The 24473-nt window shown below is 46.3% G+C and overlaps 1 protein-coding gene across 5 annotated transcripts in view; it reads left to right on the forward strand.

Annotated features, from left to right (window-relative positions):
• The window catches only part of LOC109901001 (SAM and SH3 domain-containing protein 1), a 299602-nt gene that overhangs the window by 246178 nt on the left and 28951 nt on the right, over nt 1-24473 (forward strand). For 4 of the 5 annotated variants that reach the window (XM_020496961.2, XM_020496963.2, XM_020496962.2 and 1 more), the window contains exons 5-8: nt 8307-8341; nt 10144-10233; nt 10402-10514; nt 12972-13073. In XM_020496961.2, coding sequence (XP_020352550.1) covers nt 8307-8341; nt 10144-10233; nt 10402-10514; nt 12972-13073 — 340 coding nt within the window. The remainder of the gene's footprint in view (nt 1-8306; nt 8342-10143; nt 10234-10401; nt 10515-12971; nt 13074-24473) is intronic. The other variant, XM_031837557.1, reaches the window with a different exon arrangement.

Raw genomic sequence — 24473 nt, forward strand, 5'->3', positions numbered from 1 at the left:
TCCCTCCTCTCTGTAACGGCCTCCTTTGGCTGAAGGAAGGCCAGCCCAGCTCTGCCTCGCTTTTCCTCAGTCCTCAGGCCCCATTCTATGGCCCTCCAGGCTTCCTTCCTCCCATTGTGTCAGCTGGAGGGTAGGGAGACAGGGGGAGAGATAAGGGGAGATGGGCCGATTACAACAGGCTAGCGAGTAGGACGGGATGGGGGTATGGGTGGGGTACTGTTCATAGGTTCCTGTCCCCCCCACCACCCCTGAATTCCTGGAGTATGTGTGCGTGTGTTACTCACTGGGACCTGCCACCTCCCAGGTCTTCATGAGCCAGTCATCAAACACTCAACCAAGTCCTGTGTTGTTCATCACTATGACAGTTATATTTCCTGTGACAGTCCTTAAAAGACGTCTCTCTGTCCCAGGGACCAGTGACGTAACAGCATTGTTTGCGTTGGGGGGGACAGTGATTTAGTCGTGAAGGCGGGACAGAGGAATGGCTATAGGGACTGTGAGGGAAGTTCAGTTGAGAGTCCCCACTCCCCATACAGTCCTAAGGTAAAATTCGATGGAGTTGGTCTGTTCACGTGACGCCCACGTGCAACCGGGGAACCACATACCAGACGTAGTATGTCTGCTCCCATCTCCCTGTGTGTTGTACTGTAGGAATTTAAGCTGGGACTGGGACTGATAGGAACCAGATGAATGACATTCTCTCCAGAGGGAGGGAGGGAGGCCCCTTGGTGTATATTTTCCCTCTCTCCTCTTAGGTTCTCACCCCCACCATATTCTCTCTACCCTAAAGCCCCTCTTTGGAGCTCATTTTACCCTAGAGCTGTCTAACTAACCCCTTCCCCTTTCCCTCGCCATACCCCCTAAAGCTTCATCATTGAAAGGGAATCTTGGTTTCCTCCCTGGCATGTCCTCCCCCCCACCCCTACCCATTTCAAGTATCAGTGACCCCTTGCTTGCCATTTCCTCTCCGAAGAAAAAGTATCACCCTGTCTCCACTCTATCCTACCCATTGACTTGTGCTATTGCTGACAGCTAGACAGATAGACAGGACTTTCTCCTCGCTCCCTCCATTGCTTTCCCCAACCTGGACTAGACGTGACATAGTAAACGGGAGACTCAAATTAGTATGATATGTTACGTTTGGTATGGTATGTATTCATTTGTGGATGTCCATCATCTATTTCGTGTGATATGTTACGAATTACAATTTGTATGATAAGTTGCGAATTACAATTTGCATGATACTGTATGTTATGAATTTGCATTCTTACAATATCTTATGATTTGCAATACAAATGCTATTTTACGAATTACTATTTCTTGCGGCTAACATTAGCTAGGCTAGGGGTTAAGGTTAGGGTTAATGTTAAGAATCAGGTTAAAGGGTTACGTTTAGGGGAATGGTAAGCTAACATGCTAAGTAGTTGTTAAAGTAGCTAAACTGTAATAAGTAGATGCAAAGTTGCTAATTAGCTCAAATGCTAAATTAGCCCATGATGAGATTCGAAGGCAAACCTTGGGCTGCTAGACGTTCACGTTATCCACCCCGACCAACCACCCTCATTTTGTTTTTACCTTAAGTTACTATCTGTCTTATGAAACCATATCAAACGTAACATATAGTAAATTGAGTATCTCAGACTTTAGTTTACTATGTTACGTTTCGTCTATGAGACCAGGCTGCTTTCTCCCTCGCTTTAAAGCATTCCTGTCCTGCTCTGGTCCCATCATCACCGTCTCCCTTGGGACAATGGCCCACAGGAGATTACCCAGACTTCCTCTGGGCATATCACCCTGCCTGCCATCCTGCCTGTTTCAACCCTACATTGGCAGGAACTCGGCACAACTCCCACAATGCACGGCATGAGTCTCAGAGTGAGGTGATGACATAGGGTGCTCAGGATAGAAACGAACGCCAACGTTTTGAGGGACCAAATAGAGAACTTCCCCTTTGGATTGATTGATCGCCACACAATGTTGGCTGTGGAGAGAGACAGGCTTATTGTTAGGAAAGGGCAGCAAAGGTTACAAGTTTTTGATGGACATCCAGGGATAATGCTTGGTTGGCCAGCAGAGCGGTCAGTTACTTTGATATGGTTTCAAAGGGCCAGAGTGGAAGTACACTGAAAAAAAATATTATGGAAACATGGAAAGTGTTGGTATCATGTTTCATGAGCTGAAATAGAAGATCCCATGAATGTTCCATACGCACAAAAAGAATCACTGTTAGTGAGCATTTCTCCTTTGCCAAGATAATCCATCCACCTGACAGGTGTGGCATATTTTAGAAGCTGATTAAACAGCAGGATCATTACACAGGTGCACCTTGTGTTGGGGACAATAAAAGACCACTCTAAAATGTGCAGTTTCGTCACACAACATAATGCCACAGATGTCTCAAGTTTTAATGGTGGACATTCCTGACAGTGGGAATGTGCACTAGAGCTGTTGCCAGAGAATTTAATGTTAATTTCTCGACCATAAGCCGCCTCCACTAGTGTTTTATTAAATTTGGCATCCAACCGGCCTCACAACCGCAGAAAACGTGTACCAACGCCAGCCCAGGATCTCCCCATCCGTCTCCTTCACCTGCGGGATCGTCTGAGACCAGCCACCTGGACAGCTGATGAAACTGTGGGTGTCAACTAAATAATTTCTGCACAAACTGTCAGAAACCGTCTCAGGGAAGCTCATCCACGTGCTCGTTGTCCTCACTAGGGTCTTGACCTGACTGAAGTTCGGCGTCGTAACCGACTTCAGTGGGAAAATGCTTACCTTCGATGGCCACTGGCATGCTGGAGAAGTGTGCTCTTCATGGATGAATCCCAGTTTCAGCTGTGCCGGGCAGATGGCAGACAGTGTGTACGGCGTCGTGTGGGCAAGTGGTTTGCTAATGTCAATGTTGAACAGTGCCCCATGGAGGCAGTGTGGTTAGGGTATGGGCAGGCATAAGCTACAGACGATGAACACAATTGCGTTTTATCAATAGCAATTTGAATGCACAGAGATACCGTGACGAGATCCTGAGGCCCATTGTCGTGCCGTTCATCCCCCGCCATCACCTCATGACGCAAGGATCTGTTCACAATTCCTGGAAGCTGAACATTTTCCAGTTTTCCCATGGCCTGCATACTCACCAGACATGTCACCCATTGAGCATGTTTGGGATGCTCTGGATCGACATGTATGACAGCGTGTTCCAGTTCCCGCCACAATATCCAGCAACTTTGCACAGCCATTGAAGACGAGTGGAACAACATTCAATAGGCTACAATCAACAGCCTGATCAACTCTATGCGAAGGAGATGTATCGCGCTGCATGAGGCAAATGGTGGTCACACCAGATACGGACGGGTTTTCTGATCCACACCCCTACTTTTTTTTAAAGATATCTGTGACCACAGATGCATACTGTATCTGTATTTCCAGTCATGTGCCATACATAATGCATTTATTTCAATTGACTGATTTCCTTATATGAACTGTAACACCGTAAAATCTTTGACATTTGAAATGTATATTTTGGTTCAGTGTAGTTTGCTTTTATGTGAGTGCTGTCAATATACCTTTGTTGGAGGGTTTAAAGGTGTCCTCCCTTCTCTTTAAGATCAAGAGATTATTTCTTTAAGATCAGCGATTTGCATGCAAGACTATCCCATACAATGTGAATGTCTTGTTTGGGCAACTGTGCAATGTTTGAGCATGTGTTATCAGCATAATCTATCACACGAGGCGCAATGTTGTGCCCCGCATGGAACTTGAACATAATGTTTGTCAGAGAACACGGCACTTTGACAACTAGTGTGCGTGCATGCTGTGTGTCCTGTCATATGACTGTCCTGCAGCGCTCTCATAGAGGATATCCCTGTGACCTCTGACCTTTACCTCTAGAGGGGTCACCCTACCGGTCTTCTTGTGGGTTATGTCTCCACTTCTTTAGGGTTAGCTGTTCTCATTGTCCCTCCCTGATCACTGGAAACCCCTCACACACACGCACACACACACGCGCGCGCACACACACACACACACACACACACACACACACACACACACACACACACACACACACAGCCGGATGCCAGGGGCTCTGTGGTCTAGCTATGTCTTTTTTCCACAGGATGAGGGCAGCTGTTGACAGTTCAATATATAATACACAAGCCAAATATCATGTCACATGACACAGGGAGTTCTATAATTATTAGGTGATCTTTTCTCTTAGAGAGCTGCTGGGTCGCACCATCCAGTCTCTCGTTGACATTCTCGGGCCAGTGATTTACCGCACTGTTGGCTCATTGTAGGGACTCCTGTTGTTAAAGTGGACACCATGCTGTGTTTGTGCTTGCGTGCATGCATATTTCTCCCTGGCTGCCGTACTCCTCTCAGAGGGTTGTTTGTGTGTTTGTGGACATAGAGAAGCTTAGTACTGGCATAGCACTGTACAATTTGTCCTCATTTAATCTCCACATAGAACTCTGAAAATATCAACTAAAATACCAGCTTTCAGTCCTAGTAATCTCAGTCTAATTTCCCCAGGCTATTTCCTCACTGCAGTGGTGAGGCATAGGACCAATGTTCCCTCTAAGCTGCGCATGGGCACTGGCACACATCTCCCCGGGACTGCTGTGCAGAAGAAATCACAGCCTGCGCAGAGAAGCACGAGATTGAACTTCACTCAAGAGTTTTCCCCTTCAGTTAACACTATTAATGTTTCCCTTTACTGTGGGATTTGTGATCGAATCAACGCAATATCCGGCACTTTCAATGCAACACACCGAAACAAAAAGAATTATGCAAGACTTAGTATGCAAAACGAAATATGCAGAACGCATCGGAGTAGGATTCTACACAGACCGGTGAGGCATAACCAATCAGAACTGCAGTAGGCCTATATGCAAATAGACCATTGCCAAATATGGATCTTTGCCATTCACTTTGAACTGGACTGTGTTTACAGCATGAGCAGACTTGAGCCAATGCGCTTGTTGTGAGAGCAAAGTGAGAGCTGCATGTAGCCACGTGTGCACATTTGTTCATATCAATAAGTTGTATTCAGCAATGGGGGAGTGATTGATTCCTACAAGAAGTTATACATTTCTCGACATCTTTGAAAAGCAGGTCAGTTAAAGAGATTTTATTTTGTCCTAATGGGTCAGTATTGTATTTTGAGAGACTTGAATAAGCTAATCAACCAATAGGCAGAGGGTAGCCTCATTTGTCTGATTCTCTGTAATAATGGTATGGGAATAACAATGCATTTTATTTTTATCTTGCATCAAACAACACAATACTTTCAGTCACTTCCCTGTCTGACTAACAAGTGGATGGACAGGTTAATGTCAAGCCCCGCATGTTTATTTCAAAAGTCTCATGGAATGTAGGCCTAAATGAAACACCACACATTGTCCTGCTACTGTAGGCTGAATGATAGAAAATATATTTCCATGTTAAAAATGTTATGGGATGCATTTTCTCCATTGTTTTTGATGGTAGTCCACTCTGGTATGCCTACATTATGATCAAATAGCCACAGTAGCCTACATGGTCACTGTTAAAAGTGGAACTTAGAGTGAGCACAGCCTAAGTGTTCACAGTAAACGCATGCTGGAAGTTGCACAGACTTTTTCGCTCAGCGGACCTGAAATGTGCTCAGTGCCACATTTTTTGGTGGAGAGAACATTGCATGGGATACACACCCAGCACAGTGCAGGAAGGTTACACCAGATTCAAGGCGATATTCAACATTTGTTCATTAAAAGGGGCCCATCTCGCTCTCCCAGAAGCCGGGCTTGTGCGTAAAACCCCTGAATTCAGACAAACAAAAGGAGTGATGGGTCCACACAGGAAGATGTCCGCATAAAGCTCACATCATGTTCTTATTCATTTCACTGCATCGGGGATAGCGTACACATTCCTTTCGTTTTTTGCAGTCTTCTTCAGTGTATAGGTACAATTGTATTTGAATGGAAAGAAAACGTCCACTAGGGGCTACGGTGAGCGCCACTCCGATCAAGTAGACGGGGATGGCGGATGTGCGTAAGCCACGAGCTTCCGAGGATCGCGCGATCAATCCCAGGGTTAGGCACTCGGTTTTTATTTGAAACCCTATCCTAAACCTTAACCCTTACTTTAACCAGTCTGAGTTAAATGCCCCAAAAATGATGGACAAATATAGAATAGTGAAAGTCAGACCATGAGATCTTGATGCGCAGAGAGAGATTAGTCCACGACTAAAACTCTTCACCCCACAGGGAAAGTGAAAGGCACTAACTGCATACTGTGTGGTCATTTTAAGCACACAACATGGGAGCTACTGCCACAGACTCAGTGTGTGGAACGTTGGGAACCAAACTAAAGGGTTTTAAAGCAGGCCTACCTCTCTGTACTATCTTATACAATTGTAAGACAAAGCAGAAGTGAAGTGCAAACAGTTACAGGGTGTATGCATGTGCTTGCGTGTGTAATAATTGATAGAGCGTGGGAGCGGAGGGCAAGACACCAGCAGAAAGACCCAGTGAGTAAGTCCCATTAGCATTAGCTAGGGCACTCGCTAGCACACTGGGGCCTAGCGCTGAGCGAGAGAGAGAATAGAAAGACGGGGGATAGAGATAGAGGAAGGGGGCGGCGTGGAGGGGGCAAGCATACAGGCCTCCATTAATAGGTTCTCATTATGTTGCCATGGCAGCCAACCTTTAAACATCCCTAAACCTTCCCGTAGAGTCCAGAAGGCTGTCACTTCTACTACACACATACACAGAAGAGGGGGTAGACCTGTCGGACTTGGTTTGTTTCTGCCCCAAACCCACACGTGCCTCGCTCACTGAACTGACAGCTACCTGTCTCTACCTCTCTGCACGCATCAGCGAGTGTGTGTGTGTGTGTGTGTGTGTGTGTGTGTGTGTGTGTGTGTGTGTGCGTGTATGTGTTCGTGCGTGCATGTGTGCATGTGCTTGATGTGTTTAACAGGTGCCTGTTTATCGATAATTGGAAGAAGATAACATGAATTCATCAAGTGCAGCGTCTGGATGCTCCTCATTAGTCACATCAGACCAACAAATATTTTTAACATCCTCCACTATTTTAGTCCCAGCTATTGGAACTTTGGCTTTAGTGGATATCGCTACTATATTGTGATCACTGCATCCAATGGGTACAGCTTCAGAACAAAGTTCTACAGCGTTAGTAAAAATGTGAATCGATACATGTGGATGATCTTGTTCCTGTAGTGTTTGTAAACACCCTGGTAGTTGAGTTAATAACCTGAACCAGATTACAGACACTGGTTACAGTGAGAAGCGTCAGGAGGGGTATGTGTGGGCCCGATGAAGACAGATGTAACCTCTACTACTGGACAAGCTCTTCTCAAATTCTTTCTTGATCGCTCGGGTACCAGTGAAACAAGTGTATCTGGTCACGTTGGTTTTTGGTTCACAATTATTTCGGATTTTGTTTATTATCAAGATTTATTCAAAAAGTATCATTCTGAGGCACTTTATCCTTATACATATCTACCTCTATCGATCCATATCTACCTCTATCGATCCCTGCACATTGTAAATGTGGTACTGGAACTGACCCTGTATACAGTGCGCTTAGTTACTTTATCGTGTTCTTCTTATGTCTTATTGTTATGTCTCGTGTGCAGTGACTATCGAGTTGTCAAAAATTGAGACTCTCTCGTTCTTACTCCTCCTCATTCCAGTAACTTTCCACGCTGTCTTCTTCACTCTCTTCCCACCTCTCTCTCTCTCTCTCTCTCTCTCTCTCTCTCGACTATCCAGAGGAGGGAAGTGGAAACACAAACATGCTTAGTCTGCCCAGTGGTTTTCTCTCTCTGTCTGCTCTTCTCCTTCTCTCTTCCCTTCTTCATTCACTCTTTTCTCATCTTCCTGTCATCCATTTTCTCCTCCTCCTCTCATCCACTCCTCTCCTCTCCTTTTAACCCCACTCCTCTCTTCCTCTCATCGCCTCGCTCCCCACTCATTCCCACCTATTCAACGCCTCTCCTCTGTGGATATCTCGGCCCTGTGCTCCTCAGGTGCCAGCCTGTGTGTGTGTGTGTCTATAGAGCCCCACCACTGTCCTCTAGTGGTGAAGACACTGAGCAGCAGCCAGAGTAAAAACCTCAGCAGCATCACGTCAACACAGCGGCATATGTTCTTTCTTAGAGGGACGGGGGAAGGCCGGGATTGACTGGAAGTCCCCAGTGCTAGAGAAGTGATGGTGTGTGATGCTAAGAGGAGAGGTGGGTCTATCTACCAGACGTTAACTCTCTCTTCTCTTCTCTCTGTCTGCTCTGTTCTTTCCAGGATGTCTCTGCAGAAGTCCAGCTCTGAAGACGGAGGTTAGTAAGCAGTTCAACTTTTACAAAAAAATACTCCTGTTTTCTCTTACTGTTTCCAGCTTCCTAGCAGGGTTGGAGTCTATTATATTTCAGTGAGTGAATAAATCAACTAAAATTGTATTTATACATTGTATTTATACATTGACCATACCCTGTTATGTTCTGTTGTGATATTACGTTATGTTCTGTTGTGATATACTAACCCTGCAAGCTACAGCAGTTATTTGCCATTATGTGTGCGAATTGAAAATGCTTTCATGTGTGTGTTGGCATTTTCTCAGGGGCTAACTCTCAGCCTTGTGAGAGAGAGGGGAGGGGAGGGAACCAATTAGTGTGAGAGAGAAAGAGAACAGAGTAGTGAGAGAGAGAGACCAGAGTAGTGAGAGAGAGAGAGAGAGAGAGAGAGAGAGAGAGAGAACAGAGTAGTGAGTGAGAGAGAGAGGGAGAACAGAGTATTGTGAGAGAGAGAACAGAGTAGTGTGTGAGAGAGAACAGAGTAGTGTGAGAGAGAGAGAGAACAGATAAGTGAGAGAGAGTGTGAGAGAGAACAGAGTAGTGAGCGAGAACAGAGTAGTGCGAGAGAGAACATAGTAGTGAGAGAGAGAGGGTGAGAAAGAGAGAACAGAGTAGTGTGAGAGAGAGAACAAAGTAGTGAGAAAGAGTGTGAGAGAGAACATAGTAGTGAGAGAGACAGAGTAGTGAGAGAGAGTGAGAGGGAACAGAGTAGTGAGAGAGAGAGCGAGAGAACAGCGTAGTGTGAGAGAACAGAGTAGTGTGAGAGAACAGAGTAGTGAGAGAGAGAGAGAACAGAGTAGTGAGAGAGAGAACAGAGTAGTGAGAGAGAGAACAGAGTAGTGAGAGAGAGATAAGAGTAGTGAGAGAGAGAGAGAACAGAGTAGTGAGAGAGAGAGAACATAGTAGTGAGAGAGAGAGAACATAGTGGTGAGAGAGAGAGAGAGAGAGAACAGAGTAGTGAGAGAGAGAGAGAGAGAGAGAACAGAGTAGTGAGAGAGAGAGAACAGGGTAGTGAGAGAGATAGAGAGAGAGAGAGAGAGAGAGAGAGAGAGAGAGAGAGAGAGAGAGAGAGAGAGAGAACAGAGTATTGAGAGAGAGAGAGAGAACAGAGTAGTGAGAGAGGGATAGAGAGAGAACAGAGTAGTGAGAGAGGGATAGAGAGAGAACAGAGTAGTGAGAGAGAGAGAGAGAACAGAGTAGTGATAGAGAGAGAGAGAGAACAGAGTAGTGAGAGAGAGAGAGAACAGAGTAGTGAGAGAGAGAGAGAACAGAGTAGTGAGAGAGAGAGAGCGAAAGAAAAAGGGGTGAGATTCAAAGAACCAGGGAGAGAATAACAGTGGGGTTAAACACTCATGAGATATTGTCATGCTGACCTTCAGCTTGTTGTGGCTGTAGTTTTTTTTATTCCAGCTAGACAGACAGGGCTGCGTGTGATCTTAAGACTTTAGAGAGAAACAGCTCTCCTCAGCCCTTACATACAAATGTCACCTGGCGGAGCCGTCAGCTGCCCGCTTTCAGAGCCTATCCCCAGACAGGTGACTCAGGGGATAGAGAAGTCATGCACACACGTGTAGACACACACACACACTCCTTTACACGGTTTATAATTATGGGAAAATGGTAGGTCCCATTGTGTTTGTCTTTATCAGAGAATCATTCAAAAACATTGAGCTTATTTTCCATTACCCGGCAACACTGGGTCCGTCTTAAGGAAGTGTGTGTGCCTTTTGAGTGTGTGTTCTAGCGTTGTCTGACTGAAGCTCTCTCTCTCTCCCTGTTCCTCGTAGGCAAATGGGACAATAAGAAGAAGAACAAGTCCTTCTGGCAGAACTTTCGCAAGACATCACAGAAGGGAGTCATGCGGCAGACTTCGAAAGGTACGGCAGGTTTACGCTTTTTGGTACAGCGTGTTATTTTCCTAGACATTTTAATAGCACACTTATTATCTAATAATGACTCATTTTGTCCCGTTTTGAATGTGTTTCCATACTACTTTATGTCATGCCCCAGCTGTTTTAGTGACCCCTCATTCTCTGACCGTCTAGGAGAGGACATAGGCTACGTGGCCAGTGAGATCACCATGAGTGACGAAGAGCGCATCCAGCTGATGATGATGGTGAAGGAGAAGATGATCACTGTTGAAGAGGCTTTAGCTCGGGTAGGAACCCCCTCACCCACCCTCTTCTCTGTACCCCCTACACTCATTCCCCACTCTCCTCTCCAGGCTCCTCCTGGGGCAGACAAGCAGGGCCTGGAGGGGACCTCCACCCCACCCACAGCCCGACCCCAGCCCCAGCTCCCCCACTGCAACGTGGTCTCGACCGGCTCCAAGCCTACCAACTCGCCCGCCTCATCCTGCAAGCTCCATATCCAGCTCTCACTAAAATGACTTACTCTTATTAACTATTCACCGAGCTTTCATTATAACCCTGCACGGCTCTTTATCTTTGACAAAACACGCCCACGCCACCCCAATCCCCTGTCCAAGAAGGGCGTCTGGGGGTCAATCGCAGTGTTTATGTGTGGTCCTGTTCACTCTGTTGGGGGTAGCTGGACATGTTAGCCCTGTAGCCCTGTAGTCCTGTAGAACTAGGTCTCTCTTCAAGGCAGACGTTGATTTTCCTCCACCTCTTCCTATATCGCTGGTGTATCATTGGGTGCTGGTCTGACCTCCACCCTCCTCCACTGCGGTTGACACTTAAACAAACCAATCCGGTCCTGGAATCGATGAACAGCCTCCGTGGTTAGGGATGGGCACGATTATTTTGAATTTTCCCGAATGGACGTTAGTATTCGATTAATTGCAAGAGTATTCGTTTTAGAAAAAAAAAAATACAGGCCTATTAATGAAAAGGCTTTGTCTAAAATCAAATGTAATTATCTGTAACATTGCTACGTATCAGGACAGACAGACCATGACATTAGACCGTTTTAGTTCCCACCGTAGAAAAGTAATACGGGTAACCTACACACTTTTCACAAGTGTAGCTTGTTATTGTCGGTCAATCAAAGCAGCACTACTGTCAGAGGCTCCTCCATGTGTAGCAAGTGACGCGTGAGATTTCGAATCAATTCCAAATGGAATTGCAATTAGGGAATTAAGTTGGCTAAATGAGAAGGAGTAGGCTACAATGTTCAACCAACAGGTAGGCGGTTTAATATGAATGGAGTTGTTGTAGAGAAGGATGGGGAGCGCAGCCTTAATTAGCCTTGCTATACAAGCTAGCTGGCTAACTAACTTAGCTGACTGCTGTGGCTAGCTAGCTTCTTTACATTGATGTAATGCAGTCAAGATAGACACTACCAGATGAGATGATACTGTTGTAGATAACCTGTCAGAGCCACAAGTTTGTCTCGTTGGTTTGGCTACTTTCTCTCTCCCTCCGTGTCAGACCTGACCGGGCCCTGCTCCTCTCACGCCCCTCCCCTGCTCCTCTCACTCCTCTCCCCCTCCTCCTCTCACTCCCCTCCCTCTGCTCCTCTCACTCCCCTCCCCCTGCTCCTCTCACTCCCCTCCCCCTGCTCCTCTCGCTCCCCTCCCCCTGCTCCTCTCGCTCCCCTCCCCCTGCTCCTCTGACTCCCCTCCCCCTGCTCCTCTGACTCCCCTCCCTCTGCTCCTCTCACTCCCCTCCCCCCTGCTCCTCTCACTACCCTCCTCCTGCTCCTCTCACGCCCCTCCCCTGCTCCTCTCACTCCTCTCCCCCTGCTCCTCTCACTCCCCTCCCCCTGCTCCTCTCACTCCCCTCCCCCTCTCACTCCCCTCCCCCTGCTCCTCTCACTCCCCTCCCCCTGCTCCTCTCACTCCCCTCCCCCTGCTCCTCTCACTACCCTCCCCTGCTCCTCTTACTCCCCTCCCCTGCTCCTCTGACTCCCCTCCCTCTGCTCCTCTCACTCCCCTCCCCCTGCTCCTGTCACGCCCCTCCCCCTGCTCCTCTCACACTCCTCCCTCTGCTCCTCTCACGCCTCTCCCCCTGCTCCTCTCACGCCCCTCCCCCTGCTCCTCTCACGCCCCTCCCCCTGCTCCTCTCACGCCCCTCCACCTGCTCCTCTCACTCCCCTCCCCCTGCTCCTCTCACTCCCCTCCCCCTGCTCCTCTCACTCCCCTCCCCCTGCTCCTCTCACTACCCTCCCCCTGCTCCTCTGACTCCCCTCCCTCTGCTCCTCTCACGCCCCTCCCCCTGCTCCTCTCACGCCCCTCCCCCGCCCATCTGTTCTGAAACAACAAGCAGTGCGCTGCCTCTCCTGAATCGTTAGAGCAAGTCCCCATTGACGCTGAAAAAAATATATATGAGTTTTCTTTAAAACACATGTATTTCGCCTATCCAGAGTTCCAAAAATGTTTTAGGATATTATTTGGATAGTGAAATCATTTCAAATGCCCATTCCTGCTCTGTGGACAGTTGTTTTGTCTTGTGACCGTGTATGTTTGTGTCGACGGACTTGTGACCTTTGTGTGCGTGTGTGTGTGAGCGCGTGTGTGTGTGTGTGTGTGTGGCATCCTACGTTTGTGTATTGGTGTTCGTTTGTGTGTGTGTGGAGGGGTAGCTGTTTCTATAGTGAGAGTGGGCCATCATCCCCTGCCCTCCCTTCTCGCTAAACTCTTCTTCTCCTATAGCTGAAGGAGTATGAGAGCCACAGCAGACAGTCCAGCAGTACTGACACTGCAGAGTGGACTGACGGCTCCAGTCCCAATCTAAACCAGTCCTCTAACTGCAACGTAAGTACCTCTCTGAACTCTGACCTTTTGACCGACCTTTCACCTCTCACCCCCGTGACCCTCAGGATCAAAGCCCCACAAAGGAGCAGCCATCTTTGTGTGCTTGTCACCTAGGAGTATTTGTGTGTGTGAGAATGCGTGTATAAGATCATTGGCAGTCACGTCCCTTCTCTAACTAACCTGGATATTATGACATAACCCCAGACATACCGCATCCCGCTTGTGTTGACACCCCATTCGGTGTGTACACTGTAAAGGGGTTGCCGTGAATTTGACAGTAACTTACAGGCAGCTAAATGGCAACTAAAAGTCTGTATTTCATATTACAGTACACCTACTGTAATATAAATACGGTATCAATGCATGTACCTTATAATGCCATACAGTACAATACAGTAAAATTGACTGTATTATACTGTAAAAAAAAAAAGGTTAATGCTACTGTAATCAAATGAATGAAATCCGTTGTGGGGAGGGGTTTGTATTTCCCTGTATTGTCCCTGTAATTACAACGGATTGGTCAAGCAGGTCGGCTGCGTGGCGAAGTGTTCACACATTACAGTATATTAATGAATGATTTGTGTTTTATATCACTTGCACTTCCAAAGGCTTCCAATCAGTGACTACAGGGCAAAGCAGAACGAAAGGACATGGCAAAATGCTGAACCGTTTAAGGTTTTAAGACTTTCTGCCTCTTCAGTCTGTCCCTTATGCACATCGATGGTGCACTATAACCGCATAAGCCTTAAGTTGGTACAGCATTCTCACTCACGAAACACATTTAGGCAAACTTCAGAATGTGTTAATGAGACAGAGACAATACCATGCACCCACTAGTGGTCAAAAGGTTTATGGCATTCCAAAGATACGGCACGGTACTGTATTCTGTGGGGTGAAATGCAGCAATTATTTCCCAGCTCACAACGTTTTCCCACAATGCACCATCATTTGCAGCACGCTGCAGTAAAACATTTCAGAGTATTTTACTGCTGATGATACCCCAAATGACTGTATGAATGACAGTTTTACGTTACAGTGTAGTGAAGACAGTAAGCCTGTATGACTGGGATTAGGTAATCAGTGTGGCCTTTACGGTGTGGATTAGTGTGGGACTCAAAGTGCCAAGGCACCTATCACACTCAAGCCAGCCAATGTTACTTAGACCGGGGCAGGCGTCATCAGAGGTCACCCACATTGGACAGGGCTTGGCTGAATACTGTTTGCAGGGTGATTACTGATTACGTTACTCCACAATGACTGGTTTTAGTCGTGTTAAATCTCTCCTGTGTAAAATCCCCTGAGCTTCCCACCCCTACCCTCCCCTTGCTCTTTTATCCGGCAGCAGACTATATGTATGGTATGCCCGCCCATGCATGAAAATTTTTTTTATTAAAAAAAAAAACGTTGATTTAACTAGGCAAGTCAGTTAAGAAAAAAAATATTATTTACAATGACGGCCCACTCCGGCCAAATCCGGACGACACTGGGCCAGTTATGCACCGCCCTATGGGACTCCCGGTCACGGCCGGTTGTGATACAGCCTGGATTTGAACCAGTGTGTCTGTAGTGATGCCTCTAGCACTGAGATGCAGTGCCTTAGACCCCTGCGCCTTCTGGGTCATAGTAATCATGTAAGGTGTGATCAGGATAGGATCAGTGTCCTGGTTGTCAGTGGCCCACAGGGCATGCTCATACCCAGGCTGAGGCACTCTTTCCGGGTTAGGAGAGGTGGCCATGTGTGGGGTCCCTGTTTGGGCTAGGCGGATGTATTGTCACTCACAAGGATGGAACGGCGCTGCCTTCTACTGTGGAGAATAATACATGTTTTGTATATTGGCTTCCGCACTGAAGAGCAAATAGTGAGCTGACTTGGGCCATGAGGTTTACATCATCATCAGCATAATGAATGTCATAGTAAGCTTTACTGTAGTCCTAAAGATGAACTCTGAACAGAGAACTGATTTCCATCCAACCCCGGCCCTCATTTCATAGTGAACCTTTCCAGAAGTTCACACTGTGACTTTTCCCCCTTCTTTAATTGTAAGTCAGTGCTGGAAGTAAATGTAAATGTGTCCAGCTGTGGTCAGTAAAGGCCAGGCCCTGGACCTCTCAGTCCTTTTGAAGTGTCCCTCCAAGCCATGGGGTTTAGTTTGTCCTTAGTGACAGGTCACAGAACACGGCCTCACCCGGAGGATACTGCTTGTTATTGGAGTGGATCCTCAAGGCGGATGTGAGGGGTTGGTTTGGATGGAGACTAGTTGTACTCACTGATGATCGTTCAAATCCAATGCTTCTTTCTTGCTGGGCCAAGTCGAGCTCTGTTTTCCTCTTGGGTTTAGCCTCGCGGCCCACTAGATTGGTGGCTCTGTGTCTGTGTGTGTGTGTGTGTTGGGGGGGGGATAGACACATTGGCTGGCAGGCTAAATGGAGGACTGTGTGTGTACACATTGGGCTTTCAGATGTACTGGAGATCAATAGCTCTGAAGCAGAACCGGGTCCAGATGGGACCTTTTGCCTCACAAGCACCCCCACACACACAAACCAAGACACACAGATGTTTTTGTACTTCTATCCTCGTGGGGATCCAACATTATTTTAAAATCACATTTTCCTTAACTCTTACCATAACCCTAACCTTAAACCAAACCTTAAACCTAACTCCTAACCCTAAACCTTACCCTAACCTTAATTGTAACCCTAACCCTGAACCTAACCCCTAAGCTTAAAACAGCCTTTGTGCTCATGGGGATGTGGGAAATGTCTCCACGAGGGAGAATTTTCCTTGTTTTACTATCCTTGTAGGGACTTTTGGGGATTTTAGGTCCCCACAAGGATAGAAGAACCGACCCAGTTTCTCTCTCTCTCTCTCACACACACACACACACCCACACACACACACACACACACACACACACACACACACACACACACACACACACACACACACACACACACACACACACACACACACACACAGAGACAGAAACACACTCACAGAGCCACATCTTCCTGTGAAGATGGTCATGGATACACATCACAAAAGCACCATCTGGATAACCAAATATTTATATGCACATATGTGTTGCTGTGGAAACCCAGCTGCTAACAGCTGGAGCTCAACATTCCCTTCCTTCTGAATGATCAGCAGTCTTAACATCTGCCCTCGACTGCCTAGAATTGTTTGCCCTATCGCATGCTATCGCGTGTATGCTACATTTCCCTTTCCATATTAATTAGCCAATTGCGTCCTTCCGCTCTGAAGACGTCTGTTCTAGCATGGTGCACCCACAGCCTTCACACCAAGCTGCCTTCAGTCCTGCTCTGGGCTCTATGGATATTCTGGACAAGACCCTGTCATGCTTTCAAACAGCTTTCACACGCAAGTAAAGTAAATGAGAAAGTCCTGTTGTAAGGACTTGTGCAGAGAGCCGCCTCCAAGCCTGGTCTGTGGTGCAGTATGGCTCTGCCTGGTATTTGATGTGGCGCTGCAGGCAGGGCCCTAGCAAACTGTTAATCCTCTCCATGCTCTCGGCTGCCACAGGCCTGCTTCCTGTCCCATTGGACTGATGGATGGGGTGTCCGATAGACGGAGGGAGAGAGGATGGGAGGATGACTGAAGGTGTATTGTTCGGGGGAACACTTGGCCTGTCTTCAGGGCCGTTAGCACGCATCGCCGGAGGGAGGGAGGAAGAGAGGAAGTGATGGATGGAGGACAAAGAGCTCTCACTCCCCTCAGGCCCCCGAAACACAGCAGCAGTAGGAGGAGGGAGACTCTGCTTGATTAAGTACCAGTTTAAAATGGACCCGTTGAGGAAATATCTTTCCCCTCTTGGGCCTGAGGGTGTGTGTCAGGGGCAATGTCCCCCGCTTAAAAATGTAATTATGTCATCCCCCAGCTTCCAAATGGTTAATGGGTGTGTGTGTCGGTGGGGAGCTCTGTGGTCGCTCTGTCCAAAGATTCATCCTCCTCTTAGCCTGGTCTCTCTCTCTCTACGTCTCTCTCATCTCCTCGGGCTGGCCAATAGAGATGTGGGGGCCAAGGCAGGGTCAGAGGGGCTCAAACGCTGTGATTGTTCTCCTCTCTCTCCACCAGGCACAACGCGCCTTTTCTCTGCTGCTACTCACTTCCGTCACTTTCATTCGGCAGAGCTGCCTTCGACCAAAAGGCTGCAGATACTTTGTGAGAGTGTATGCGTCAACGCTGTGTGTTGTGTGCCTGTGTGTTGTGTGACTGTGAGTGCCTCACTCTGGATATGCTGTGTGCCTGTGTGTTGTGTGACTGTGCGTGCAGCGTGACTAATCTGGGAGTAGCTAGGACAGGTTCAGCCTCATGCATCGTGATGCCTGCTTCTTTATGCTGACCTGGGAATGGGATGAGCACGAGTCTGCTGTCCTAAATGCCTAAAGCTGTGAGTAACAAGTCACACTCAACTGCTTAGCATGCTTCATTCAATGTCAGTGTTTTTTCTGAGGTAGGGAACCGCTTGTGTGTTTGCAGACACAGTGAGATTCCCTCTAGGTTTGCATCCATTTGCAAGGGTTTTACTGGCTATTCTAAATCTAGTTTTGCTTGTAATATGCACCATGCATGCTGGACCGCACAACGATATTTGCAGCAAGACCCAAAGCCGTTAATGACTGTGTGTGTGTGTGTGTGTCTGTGTCTGTGTGTGAGGGGTCACGACTGTGTGGCATTGTTCCACTGCGGGGTTGCTAACTGCAGCAGCTTTTCACCACTGATTGATTTCCAGATGTTGGTGTCCCTCACGGCTGCATCTCGGGACTATGTCATTGTCACCTCCTCCTCTTCCCCCAGGCTGTTATGTATTGGCAAGGGGACAGAAGTGTCTTTCTTTGCCTTCTTTTCTCTCCTATTGCATTCCTCTTAATGACCCATATTTACAGTACAAGAGATTATGCTTATGAAAACAGCACAACAGAATGCATTTCATTTAAATGTGTAAATTGAGCACTCATTGAAGCAAAGCTTTCTCTCCTGTATATAAAAGCCATGCTGCCTCGCCTTCACCCTCGGCTGTCCCCCGGGACTGTCTTGCACATGAGTGGCTCACTCTGCAAAAGCAACACACATACACACGATGCACAACAACACCAACACCCACAGGATTAATGAACCACTCTGCATAATAATATACACGCTCCACTCCATTAAGCAGGTTTATTGTCATGAATCTTGCCCTGGATGCAGCTCTGCAGAGGGGTCACTATAGCGGGCACAGCCACAAAGTCATAAAATGAGATTTTAGACCTAACCCTTACCCTAACATGAACCCTACCCTTAACCACACTGCTAACACTAATGCTTAACCCTGACCTTAAATGATGACCAAAATGGACATGTTTGTTTTCATTAATTCTTACGTACAATATAGCCAATTTTGACTGCAGCTGGCCCAGCTAGTGGAAACCGCTCAGTTCTGCCCCCAGGGCAAGATTCCTGACGATAAACATCAACCTGCCTCCAGTAATGTCCCTTATGTACAGTACCTCAGTAATAAGCATTAGTCAGGTCTGGTTCCAGACTGTAGCGGGCTGGCTCACTCTTCTCTGTCTCTGTCTCTCTCCTGTCTCCTCATCGATTCTCTCATGCACACGCGCGCACACAGACCTGTTATTATACAGCACGGTCTCTGAAAACCTTACTCTGTAATGTTTTCTGTAGCGGTGGAAACTAGCCGAATAGAATTCCAGACAGATGTGTGTGGTTAGTGAAGAGGGAGGACAGTGGGGTTAAGAGGAGCAGGGATGAGGGGGGGGAGTCATTCTGCGGTTTAGAGGCTGAGAGGTTGTCAAAAAACGAGGGTGGGGAGGTTCAACCCTGGCCTCATGGTCTGATTCTGCTGTTGACAGAGGAATGGAGTATGGAGCATGCACCACTGAGACTAGCGGTGGAAAGAGGGGGCTGGGGGGACACCAGAGGGATTTATGGGTAACGTGCAGGTCACAGAGCTCCTATGTCATTCTGACTGAGAATTCCGAACTGGCTGGAGGAGTCCAAGGGAATGTGGAGGCCAGAGGTCCTTGTGTCACCAAGAGTGCCTTTAGAAAGTATTCACACCCATTGACTTTGTCATCGTTTGGATGTGTTACCACGTGGGATTAAAATAGATATAATTGTCTTTTTTTTGGTCAACGATCTACCCAAAATACCAAATCAATAAATACATGAAAAATAAAACTGGGATTCATGTTAAGTATTCAGCCCCTTGAGTCAATACTTGTTAGAATCACCTTTGGTATCAATTACAGAGTTTTTCAGGTTAAGTTTCTAAGAGCTTTCCACACCTGGATTGTACAATATTTGCACATTATTATTAAAAGCAATCTTCAAGCTCTGTCAAGTTGGTTGTTGATTATCGCTAGACATCCATTCTCAAGTCTTGCCATAGATTTTCATGCCGATTTAAGTCAAAATCACGAAACTTGTGTGTAGGCCAGTGACATAAAATCTCAATTGAATCCTTTTCAAATTCAGGCTGGAAAATGGAAAAAGCCAAGGGGTGTGAATACTTCCTGAAGGCCTTGTAGGTGCCAGTATGCCCTCATGGCACATAGCCATCCGTTTTGTCGCCAAATCCCCATATACTACCCACCACTGCGACCTCTCGTTGGCTGGCCCTCGCTTCATATCCGTCACCAAACCCACTGGCTCCAGGTCATCTATAAGTCATTGCTAGGTAAAGCCACACCTTATCTCAACTCACTGGTCACCATAGAAACACCCACCCGTAGCACGCGCTCCATCAGGTATATTTCACTGGTCACCCCCAAAGCCAATTCCTCCTTCGGCCGCCTTTCCTTCCAGTTCTCTGCTGCCAATGACTGGAAAATTACTGCAAAAATCACTGAAGCTGGAGACTCATATCTCCCTCACTAGTTTTAAGCACCAGCTGTCAGAGCAGCTCACAGATCACTGCACCTGTACGTAGCCCATCCGTAAATAGCCCATCCAACTACCTCATCACCATATTGTTATTTGTTTTATTTATTTTGCTCGTTTGCACCCCAGTACCGCTACTTGCACTCTCATCTTCTGCACATCTATCACGCCAGTGTTTAATTTGCCATACTGTAATAGTTTCGCCACTATGGCTTATTTATTGCCTCACTCCCCTTATCCTACCTCATTTGCACACAGTGTATATATATTTTTTTCTATTGTTTTATTGACTGTATGTTTGTTTTACTCCATGTGTAACTCAGTGTTGTTATATGTGTCAAACTGCTTTGCTTTATCTTGGCCTGGTCGCAGTTAACCTACCTGGTTAAATAAAGGTGAAATAAAATGTTTAAAAAATTAAAGTGTCCAAAGCCAGGTGTTAACCTCAGGCATGATGCATGTGTATCAGTAACACCAGACTCGGGCAGTGGTCAAACCCAGTAGCTCTCATCTTGTTAGGTTACAGATGTAATACAATTCTAGTGTTTCCCGTGGATTTTTTTATTGAACCTTTATTTAACTAGGCAATTCAGTTAAGAACAAATTCTTATGTACAATGTCAGTCTAGGAACACTAGATTTTTACCTTGTCAGATCGGGGATTTGATCTTGCAACTTTTTGGTTACTGGCCCAACACTCTAACCACTAGGCTACCTGCCACCCCACATGGAGAAGCTAAGGGGAGTTGAAAGCCTCTCCTCCAGTACACAGCCCAGTCAGACTTGCCTTAGTACTAACTCAAGCACTCTAACACACTGGGTGTGCGGTACAATCAGCGCTGTTTTGTTTTTGTTTATTTATTTTCGTCAATTTTTAATAAAAAAAAGAAAGAATCATTTTTAAAGAATTACATAGATTTTTTTGTACTTTTTACCTTTTTTTCTCCCCAATTTCATGGTATCCAATTGGTGACTTCCTGGTTCCCTCTGTTTATGCTTTACTGTAGAGATTTGTAATACCGTCGTGACGTCCAACTGAACTACAGTACCATCCTCGCTCCAAAGTCCACACACACACATACAGACCAGTGTTTCCCCTATATTAATTTAGCAGTGGCGGGCCACCGCTGCTAAATTGAGTCCACCGCTCCCAAAAATATAATGTGAAAAAAATATTTTTTGTTATATCATTTTCGGTATGGTAAAACATTTTCAGTGTAAACTTAAATGACTAAAACCAGATAAAACTATGTAGAAAAGATAATGGAGCTATATACACTACCGTTCAAAAGCATCTTTTGTCCATTAAAATAACATCAAATTGATCCGAAATACAGTGTAGACATTGTTAATGTTGTAAATTGTATTGTAGCTGGAAACTAATGTAGCTGGAAACGGCAGATGTTTCATGGAATATCAAATCAAATCACATTTTATTTGTCACATACACATTGTTAGCAGATGTTAATGCAAGTGTAGCGAAATGCTTGTGCTTCTAGTTCCGACCATGCAGTAATATCCAACAAGTAATCTAACAAATTCACAACAACTACCTTATACACACAAGTGTAAAGGAATGAATAAGAAAATGTACATAAAAATATATATGGATGAGCGATGGCCGAATGGCACAGGCAAGATGCAGTAGATGGTATAGAGTACAGTATAAACATATGAGATCAGGTGAGTAATGTCGGGTATGTAAACATTATATAAAGTGGCATTGTTTAAAGTGACTAGTGATACATTTATTACGTTGCATGTTTTATTATTTAAGTGGCTAGAGATTTGAGTCAGTATGTTGGCAGAAGCCACTCAACGTTAGTGATGGCTGCTTAACAATCCGATGGCCTTGAGATAGAAGCTGTTTTTCAGTCTCTCGGTCCTAGCTTTGATGCACCTGTACTGACCTCGCCTTCTGGATGATAGCGGGGTGATAGCGGGCCCCACACTCTTGGTGTGGGGCCAAGAGGACGGCCTCTAAAATGACCACACCATTGGCCTCGCCAACTACCAAGCCACTGCTGAAATAAATCCTTTGGGGGAAACACGGTATACACATAAACATTCCCTCACAATGGAGCTCTGTGGCTTCGGTGGTTGTTGACCTTGATGATTTTTTTGGCCTTCCTGTGACATCGGGTGGTGTAGGTGTCCTGGCGAGCAGGTAGTTTGCCCCCGGTGATGCGTTGTGCAGACCTCACTACCCTCTGGAGAGCCTTACGGTTGTGGGCGGAGCAGTTGCCGTACCAGGCGGTGATACAGCCCGACAGGATGCTCTCAATTGTTCATCTGTAGAAGTTTGTGAGTGTTTTTGGTGACAAGCCGAATTTCTTCAGCCTCCTGAGGTTGAAGAGGCGCTGATGCGCCTTCTTCACCACGCTGTCTGTGTGGGTGGACCAATTCAGTTTGTCCGTTATGTGTAAGCCGAGGAACTTAAAACTTTCCACCTTATCCACTACCCTCCCGTCGATGTCGATAGGGGGGTGCTCTCTCTGCTGGCCTTCTTTAGACTAGTTGAGTATCTGGAGCATCAGCATTTGTGGGTTCGATTACAGGCTCAAAATGGCGAGAAACAAAGGACTTGTTCTGAGAAATGAAGGCTATTCCATGGTAGAAATTGCCAAGAAACTGAAGATCTCATACAACGCTGTGTACTACTCCCTTCACAGAACAGCGCAAACTGTCTCTAACCAGAGTAGAAAGAGGAGTGGGAGGCCCCGGTGCACAACTGAGCAAGAGGACAAGTACATTAGTGTCTAGTTTGCGAAACAGACGCCTCACAAGTCCTCGACTGGCAGCTTCATTAAACAGTACCTGCAAAACACCAGTCTCAATGTCAACAGTGAAGAGGCAACTCCAGGATGCTGGACTTCTAGGCAGAGTTCCTCTGTCCAGTGTCTGTGTTCTTTTGCCCATCTTAATCTTTTCTTTTTATTTGCCAGTCTGAGATATGGCATTTTTTTTGCTACTCTGCCTAGAAAGCAGGAGTTGCCTCTTCAATGTTGAAAAATGTGCTTTTCTTTCAAAAACAAAGACATTTCTAAGTGACCCCAAACTTTTGAACAGTAGTGTATATATATATTTTTTACCCCAATTTCATGGTATCCAATTGGTAGTTGCAATCTTGTTTCATCGCTGCAACTCCCGTACAGACTCTGGAGAGGCAAAGGTCAAGAGCCATGCATCCTCTGAAACACAACTGCTTCTTGACACAATGCCTGCTCAACCCAGCTTAACCTGTTGGACGAAACACCGTACACCTGGTGACCGTGTAAGTCTGCAATGCCCACCACAGGAGTTGCTAGAATGCGATGGGACAAGGACATCCCTGCTGGCCAAACCCTCCCCTAACCCAGATGACGCTGGGCCAATTGTTCACCGCCCCATGGGTGGTGGACAAAAACCAGGATCTCTAGTGGCACAGCTTTAACTGTGAGGCAGTGCCTTCAGACCACTTTGCCACTCGGGAGGACCTAGCTATATCTTTTTTAATAAGGTCATCTTTAGGAACTAACAACCACGATAATAAAATGAAATTGGGCCCCCATTGATTTTGTTATTATATTTCAGTCACTCAGATGGAATAAGAACACTGCATAAGCCATGGCTAAATGTGTACAACTGCAGGAAATGTGCTTTAAATCAGCATATCTTCTCTCAGCCCTATTGGAAAACATGTAGAAATTCAGGAAATTTACTTCAATACCACTTTTTTCTCTCTCTCTCTCTCTCTCTCTCTCAGGCCCATGACAAAATGTGTAGAATTGCAGGAAACTAGCTTTAAAACTGTGCAAATGTATCTCTGCCCAAATGTGGGCTGTGGGGCCAAGAGGACGGCCTCTAAAATGACCACACCATTGGCCTCGCCAACTACCAAGCCACTGCTGAAATAAATCCTTTGGGGGAAACACGGTATACACATAAACATTCCCTCACAATGGAGCTCTGTGTGCCTCAGCACAATGCTGTGGATCACTCCATTTAGTGGCTATTGGGTAGTAAACAGCTCGAGGCTCATTCCAACAGGCAGCACACAGACTAGAGTCTGATGCAGAGACGCACCACAAATGCCAAGTTCACTGAATATCTGTGGTGAATATCTGTGGTGAATATCTGTGGTGAATATCTGTGGTGAATATCTGTGGTGAATATCTGTGGCATCTCCGCATTGCCCTTTCCCGTTCAGTGTTTTTCTTGTTTTGGCCTCATTAATGTGACCCGGAATATGTTTTTCTTATGAATGTCTTACATAATGTTCTACAATGCAATATAAATGCCCTCCAATCCCCCAACCCTCCCTCCATGCTCTCATATCACTAACTATGTCCACCCTAAAACACTGTAACTGTCACCATCCCCCGACACCTGTGTGTTTTCATGGTGTGAATGACCTGCAGTACAATGTTGTTTCATAAAGGTTTTGATATAGGTCACTGTGTTATGCCTATGGTTCTGGGGGTCCCTGTACACTACAGATAGACAGTCGCTCTCTCCCCT

The sequence above is a fragment of the Oncorhynchus kisutch genome, linkage group LG12, assembly GCF_002021735.2.
Source record: "Oncorhynchus kisutch isolate 150728-3 linkage group LG12, Okis_V2, whole genome shotgun sequence".
NCBI lineage: Eukaryota > Metazoa > Chordata > Actinopteri > Salmoniformes > Salmonidae > Oncorhynchus > Oncorhynchus kisutch.